Source organism: Gekko japonicus, unplaced genomic scaffold (genome assembly GCF_001447785.1).
Source record: "Gekko japonicus isolate JY-2015 unplaced genomic scaffold, Gekko_japonicus_V1.1 scaffold63, whole genome shotgun sequence".
Taxonomy (NCBI): Eukaryota; Metazoa; Chordata; class Lepidosauria; order Squamata; family Gekkonidae; genus Gekko; species Gekko japonicus.
The window spans coordinates 1,648,130-1,655,530 of record NW_015168654.1 but is presented as its reverse complement, the minus strand read 5'-3'; the positions used below and the strand labels follow the sequence as shown (position 1 = coordinate 1,655,530).

Here is a 7,401-nt window from a genome sequence, read left to right as displayed (position 1 = left end):
CCACTGCATAGGAGGAGAACTGAGGCTGAAAGATCATGAGTTTTCTGACCTCCGTGATCAATGAAGTCTAGGACAGTAGTAGACCTTGAACTCAGTACTCCTGCAAGGGTTCAGACAGAAAGGATCTCAGGGTTCACAGGTCTCATTCCTCCATGAAATGCAAACTGCAGGCTTGGGCAGCCTCCGTTTGTTTCAGGGCCATGCAGGGGAGGGAGGTGAAATTTAACCCTTCAATGCCTCCTTGAGCTTGTTATTCGAAACTGGCTCCCCCCCCTTCTCCTTCCCTGCATGGTCTGAACCTATCTGAGCCTGCAATTTTCATGTTATAGTCTGTGCCACTGTCTTATCTATTCAAGGAAGCTCCCCAGAATCAGAAGATCACCATACAGTGAAGCAACTTGTTATGGTCATATTAAGCTTGACTACGGAGAATATACTGTGTGATTCCACTTCAGTTGGTTCAAAATGAACCGGCAAAAACCACAGTGGAAGTAGGATGGCCCAGGGCTGGACCCAATTCCATACGTAGGCTCACAGACTGTCTCCAAAGTCCTCAAAAGGAAGCCCTGTGATATCTTGAACACTAACAGATTGATTGTGGCAGAAATTGTGTGTGTGTGTGTATTAATACTGCAATGAATCTGTTGTCACCAGAATCGTTTTTGGGTTTTGCAGCAAACCCCCCCCCCCCCCCCCCCCCCCCCCTCACCTTGGCAGAGGGATTTCTGTGGCTGCAGCAGGGCAGAGGCATTTTTAGCACACCGGTGCCATCTACTGGACAATCAGAGGAAAATCAGAGGCCAAGACACAAGCCTCATGAGTAAGAACAAAGTTTGCATCCAGTGGCATCTTTTAAGACCAACAAAGTTTTATTCAAGGTATGAGCGTTTATGTGCATGCACAATTCCTCAGATACACTGAAATGGAAGGTAGCAGTTCATTGATATATAGAGAAGGTGAACAGTAAATTAGCATACAGCATGATGACGATGTCCTAACACGCAAAAACTAAACAGTTATAACAAGTTAAGTTTGTTTGCATTCCTCATAATTAAATCCAAACATCGTCATTATACTGTATGCTAATTTACTGTTCATCCTCTATATATACCAATGAACTGTTTCCTTCCATTCCAATGTATCTGAGGAAGTGTGCATGCGAAAGCTCGTACCTTGTGTTGTGTATTGTGAGCTTCCAATGAACACCCATTGTTTGAGAGGCTCCTTGCAGCTACATTTGGATTGGGCACCCTTGCCAAACCAGCCAATCAGGTAACATCAACTTAAATGATGCCCATGCAAATAAGGGTTCCAAGCGTCTATTTTCCTATTGGTGCTTTTGTATTTTGATGGTGTGTTTTTGGGCTGGGGTTGTTCGCCTTGTGTGTCAAAATGTACGTACTTTTCTAAATAAAGAGCTATGCTGAAATCACAATGGCCTCTTGAACCCATTACATAGTACTGCAGACGAGGATGAGATCCAGATAAGGGAACTAGGACGAGTTCCGGCTGAATCACCACACCGACTGCTCAATCATTCAGCATGCCTGCCAAGGGCTACTTCAAACCATTTGACGTGTCCGCCAAAGACTGGGATCCGTACATCTCCCGGTTCCAGTACCATCTCACCGCCAATGGAATCACTGAAGCGAGGCGAGTTAAGGCCACATTCCTCAGCCTTTTTGGGCACATTTGAGACCGCCTGGGCCCTTGTGGCACCACAAGACCTCGATGAGGTGCCCTTTACCACAATCAAACCCAAGCTGCGAGACCATTTCTCGCCTCGTCCACTCAGAATAACAATATTGGAAAAAAATACTCAAAATCATACGAGAAGTATTTAAAATAAATCTACCTATGAAACCTGAAAGATATTTATTAAACATGATCCTGGACAATATAAAAAATCACAAGGTAATAATAATATATATATTAACAGCAGCAAGAATATTGATAGCAAGACGGTGGAAATCAAAACATATACCATCGATAAAAGAACTCAAACATAAGATTTTAGACATTGCAGAATTGGATAAACTGAGCTTAGAATTGAAAAACAAATCAGAGAATGTATTTTGGAAAAGATGGAAGTATATATACGACTGGCTAAAATATAAAAGAAGAGTATAATGTGTGGACAAAGCGCTAGTGAAAATATTATAATTTGAAACCAACAATCTATGGAGATGTATAAATGTTTGATGAATTATCTTATACTATATATATGGAATGTAAAGGTGAAAACTTGGAAAATAAATTTATAAAAAAAACAAACCCAAGCTGTGAGACCATTTCACGCCTCGTCCACTCAGAATCACCTGCCGGCACGCCTTTTACAAAAAGGACCAAGCCCAGGGAGAGTCAATCACTGCCTTTGTGACCACCCTCTGGAAGGTGTCGTGCCATTGTGAGTTCTCCAACTTAGAGGAGGTTCTCTGCGATCGATTGGTGTGCAGCCTTCAAGATGAGAAACTGCAGCGACGGCTCTTTGTGAAGCGAGATTTGGACTTTAAGGCAGCCTATGAGGAGGCCATTGCCACCGAGGCAGCTGAACACTTGACAAAAGGGGTCTACCAGACGTGGAGTCCATCTCTTCCCTGCAAGACCGAGGCCATTCACCAGGGAAGCCTCGGGGACCCCTCCTCCACCGATGACGAAGAGGAGGAAGTACTATACACCCAAGATGCCAACCAGAAGTATGACGGAGCTCAGCCCTCCTACTGGGCTCCTTGCGCCGGCTGTGGCAGCTCCCATTAGCGGAAATCATGCCGGTTCTGGGACGCACCATGTCGGAACGGTGGAAAATCGGGGCACATCGCACACGCCTGCTGTTCCGCCCTGCCCAAGAACACATCGCCATGGTTGAGACACAGGACACTGCCCATTGCAAGGAAGGCCTCTGTCTGCCATGAAGAGTGCCACCTCTCACTCCGCTCTGCTGGCCGAGACCAACAGCATCCCCGTCCTGGTGCTGCAGCCACCGATATGCGGTAAGATCAAGGTGATGATGACGGTCCAGAACGTGCCCTGTGAGACAGTAGTCGACACTGGGGTCTGAACTGTCCATCGCCACAAGAATGTTTCGGCGCATTTCCCCTAAGTCGAATTGACACTGCCTCGAACTGTTTGACTTGCTCCTGAGTACTAGTGTGTGCTAACTAAATAGGCACAGCTGCTTTGCACCCATTGCAGCACAGTTTGGACAAGGTGCTTAAGCCTGCACAAAACTGCTTTGCCTCACCAGCTTCATGTTTAAATTAGGCGTCAGAAACCAAGCTTCTGGGTGGGAACTAAACTTCTCCCTTCAGCCACCACCAACTTACTAGAGCAGGAGTCCCTGCACTCTTTGAGCCTGCATGCACATTTGGAATGCTGACAGGGCAAGGTGGTTGCATGGTTGCAACAACAAAATGGCTGCAACAGAAGGCTGCCACAGCTTGACTTTAGTCACACAGTGCAGATCCTTGTGCTGCCAAAGAACATTTATAAAATCTGCTGGGCCCTACCTGGCCCTGCCCACTTCCTAAAAGCTGTGGAGTCCTGTGAGCAAAAATGCTACTTTGTGAGCTACTGGCATTAAAGTTGTGAGTGAGCAATTTGGCCACTGCATAAATTAGTTTGCTGTGGAGCCATCCTTCCTGAGCTAAGACAGAAATGTGTGAGCCAGGGGCTGTGAGGTAGCTCACACTGACTCGGCTTTGAGGGACCACTGTTGGCGAGTGCCAGAAAAGGTGTCGGTGGGTGCCCACGGGCACTGTGTTGGGGACCCTTGAACTAGAGGAAGGGAAGACCAGTTAGGAAGTAGCTAAGTACGCTGAGAAATTGCATTAAAACAGGAGGAATCTTTTTAAAGGGGCAGTAAATTTGTGAAGGTGAAATTGTGCTTCTGTCAGTCCCTGCATGTGGACAATTGGTGCCTCGCGTGAAAAAAGCTGGTTCTATACAACCATTTAAAATTGCCATGGTTTCTTCTCAGTGTTTGTATGAAGGACTTAGATGATATCACAGTCAATGCTCTACATTAAAGCGATTTGTTGTTTCCCCCTGTTTTTCAGACCTGTTGCAATGATCGTTTTCCCCCCTTAAACACAAGTGCAGTGCCAGGTGGCCGGTCACGTGAAGTGTTCAAGGGTTACATGTTTAAATCCTTTGCCATTACACTTTTTAAATGTGTCAGATTCTCAATGCTTTATTACTTCCACTCCTGCAGTGCTTAAGTGAATCTTTTTCCTTGGGGAAGGGGGAATTTTAATTACTCCTTTTTTTACCCCTTTCCATTTAAAAAAGTTAGATTTGCTGCAAAGACACTTCCTCTGGTCTCCTTAAAACCTCCTTGGCTCTACTGTTTTAAAACAGCTTCAATTATTCATAATTCTTTATTAATTACTTCCTGGTCACTGTATATCTGGAAGTTTTCTTAATCGGTTCCTTTCTGCAGTCATGGAATAAAAGGACACATTCTCTTACGGATTAAAAATTGGTTAAATGACAGGAAGCAAAGAATAGGAAAAATGGGCAGTTCTCACAATGGAAGGAAGAAGAAGAAGAAGAGGAGATTGGATTTATACCCCGCCCTTCACTACCCAAAGGTGTCTCAGAGCGGCTTACAAGCTCCTTTCCCTTCCTTTCCCCACAACAGACACCCTGTGAGGTAGGCGGGGCTGAGAGAGCTCTTGACAGAAACTGCTCTTTTCCAAGAACAGCTCTTACCAGAGCTATGGCTTGCCCAAGGTCATCCAGCCAGGTGCAAGTGGAGGAGTGGGGAATCAAACCTGGTTCTCCCAGATTAGAGTCTGCGCACTTAACCACTACACCAAACAAAAAGGAAGCAGTGGGGTCCCCCAAGTATCAGTACTGGGACTCGGACTATGTAATTCGTTCATAAATGATCTGGAACTAGCTATGAGTAGTGGCCAAGTTTGCGCATGACACAAAATTATTCAGAATGGTGAAAACCAAGGATGACTGTGAAGAGCTCCAGGGGGATCTGCACAAATTGGGTGAGTGGACAACAATATGACATATGAAACTCAATGTTGGTAAGTATAAGGTGATACAAGCTGGAACAAAAATCCCAGCTTCATATATAGGCTAATGAGATCTGAATATGCTGAGACCGAGAGGAAGTGTCAACCCAGTGTGCTGCAGAGGTGAAAACGAAAACTCTGTGTTAGGGATTATTAGGAAAGGGATTGAAAATAAAACTCCTGGTATTATAATGCCCCTGTATAGATCTATGGTGCAGTTCTGGTCACTGCAGAGCTGGGAAAAGTGCAGAAGAGGGCTACCAAGATGATTAGGAAATTGAAGCACCTTCCCTATGAGGAAAGGCTGAAGAGTCTGTGACTTCAGTTTAGAAAAGAGATGACTAAGAAGGAATATGATAGAGGTTTACATAATTATGCATGAGTTGGAGACAACTGACGAAGGGAATTCTTTCTCCTCCTTCCAAAATACTAGAACTTGAGGGCATCAGTTGAAACTGATGAGCAGTAGATTCAGGATGGACAAAAAGAAATACTTCTTTACACAGAAAGTAATTAAAACATGGAATTTGCTAACAGAGGATGCAGTAATGGCCACAGGCATGGACAGCTTTAAAAGGGGATTGGGTAGATTCATGGACCATACGCCTGTCAGTGGCTACTAGCCATGGTGACTGAGGGGAACCTCCACATTCACAGACACTAAACCTCTGAATCCCAGAGCCAGGAGGCAACCTCAGGGGAAGGCCTCGGCCTCTATGCCCTGGTGTCGGACCTTCAGAGGAACTGGCTGGCCATCCTGTAAGCCAGGGTGTTGGACCAGATGGGCCACTGGTTTGATTCAGCAGGGCTCTTCTTATGTTCTTATGCAAAGGAAACAGGTTTCTCAAGGGCAGACTGAGATTTAAACCTTACTCTCACAGGTCCAACAATCTAACCACTACACCACACTGGTGATTAATATTAGGTTGACCAACCATTTATATTGCTGACTAAGCATCCCCATAGCTGGAGCCCTGGCCCAGAAGCAATACACAAACAGTATTTTGGAATCTACCAAAAATTTTTTTTTTAAAGTAAATGACACAGAAAATGCTGAAGGATGCCATTTACATCATTTGAGTTTCCTTGTGAAAAATCCAGAGAGGAACAGTTGTCTGCTATTCTGTGTTACCGTACCAGGGAGTAAGCCTTACTACCCACTGAACAGGTAAGGGTTGCCAGCCTCCAGTTGGAGCCTGGAGATCTCCCGCTTTTACAACTGATCCCCAGCTGACAGAGATCAGTTCCCCCGGAGAAAATGGCTGCTTTGAAGGGTGGACTTTATGGCATTGTAACCATGCTGAGGCCCTTCCCCAAACCCCGCCCTCTCCCGGATCCACCCCCAAAGACTCCAGGTATTTTCCAACCCAGAGTTGGCAACCTTAGCAACAGGCAAAGACTTGGGATTTTTGGGGGGGGGGGGGGGGGAGGCACACTCCCAGTCTGCCTCTGACCCTTCAGCTTCGTCTGTTCAGTCCTGCGCTACTAGCCTTGCTCGGAGGGCCGACTGAAAGGCGGGTCCGTGGCGGAGGCGCTCTTCTCCTCTAGGGGCGCTGTCTCGTAGCGGATGTCGCCCCAAAACGGCAGGAAGTGCGACGAAGCACTTCCCTTGAAGCCACTCGCGCGGTGTCCGGCGACGGCGGAAAGGGACACGTAGCGTGGAGCTCGGCCGTGTCATCCCGAACCGCTAGGTGAGTCGAGGGAGCAGGCGCTGTCCCGCGTGTTCCCCGGTCTCCTCTGCAGACGCGGGGCGGGGCGGGGTAAGCCGTCCAGGAGAGCCCGAAGCCGTCTCCGAGCGAGGCAGCCGGCAGGGAGTCCCACCACGGAGGCGCTTCGCAGCTGCATGAAAGGGGGCGATCGCTGGATCGGCTAACCCTCTTAACACCCCGCCCGCTTCTCTCCCCCGAAGGATGGTGACCGACGTGCAATTGGCCATCTTCGCCAACATGCTGGGCGTGTCGCTCTTCCTGCTCGTCGTCCTCTACCACTATGTGGCCGTCAACAACCCCAAGAAGCAGGAGTGACGATTCCAACCCCCCCGCCACCCCCCCAAGCAGGTCAGTCGGTTGTCAGCGCCCCTTCCCCTCTTCCCATTTGGCTGGCACAACTGCCCCCCTCAACCCCTCCTCCCTTCCTTTTGGCAGAGCAGAGACCGCCAGCGTCATGCCCCAGCGAACGACAACAGCCTCTTCCCTGCGCCCTCGGACAAGAACGAGCCACCCGTAGCTGTGAGGGGGCAGCCTGGGACTGAAAGCCAGGGGCGGCGCAGCAGGGCAGAATGGGCCTCTCTCCTTTTTTTGTCAAACAAAATTTATTAATAGAAACATGTTACAAGACAATCTGGTTTCAAAAATAGCTTCCAACCCAGTAACCA

The 7,401-nt window shown here is 47.6% G+C and overlaps 1 protein-coding gene across 2 annotated transcripts; it reads left to right on the top strand.

Annotated features, from left to right (window-relative positions):
* Positions 1–6,607: 6,607 nt before the first annotated feature.
* Positions 6,608–7,259, top strand: OST4 (oligosaccharyltransferase complex subunit 4 (non-catalytic)). 2 transcript variants are annotated; one of them, XM_015415179.1, is made up of 3 exons: positions 6,608–6,718; positions 6,937–7,084; positions 7,177–7,258. In XM_015415179.1, the coding sequence occupies exon 2, from the start codon at positions 6,938–6,940 to the stop codon at positions 7,049–7,051; it is 114 nt and encodes a 37-aa protein (XP_015270665.1). In that variant the 5' UTR covers positions 6,608–6,718; position 6,937; the 3' UTR covers positions 7,052–7,084; positions 7,177–7,258. The 2 variants fall into 2 exon arrangements, with proteins under 2 accessions (XP_015270665.1, XP_015270664.1); XM_015415178.1 differs by having other exon boundaries at positions 6,609–6,718; positions 7,172–7,259.
* Positions 7,260–7,401: the final 142 nt, after the last annotated feature.

Coding starts and splice junctions, on each gene's coding strand:
- OST4 (XM_015415178.1), top strand. CDS start 6,938: ATGGTGACCGACGTGCAATTGGCCATCTTCGCCAACATGCTGGGCGTG.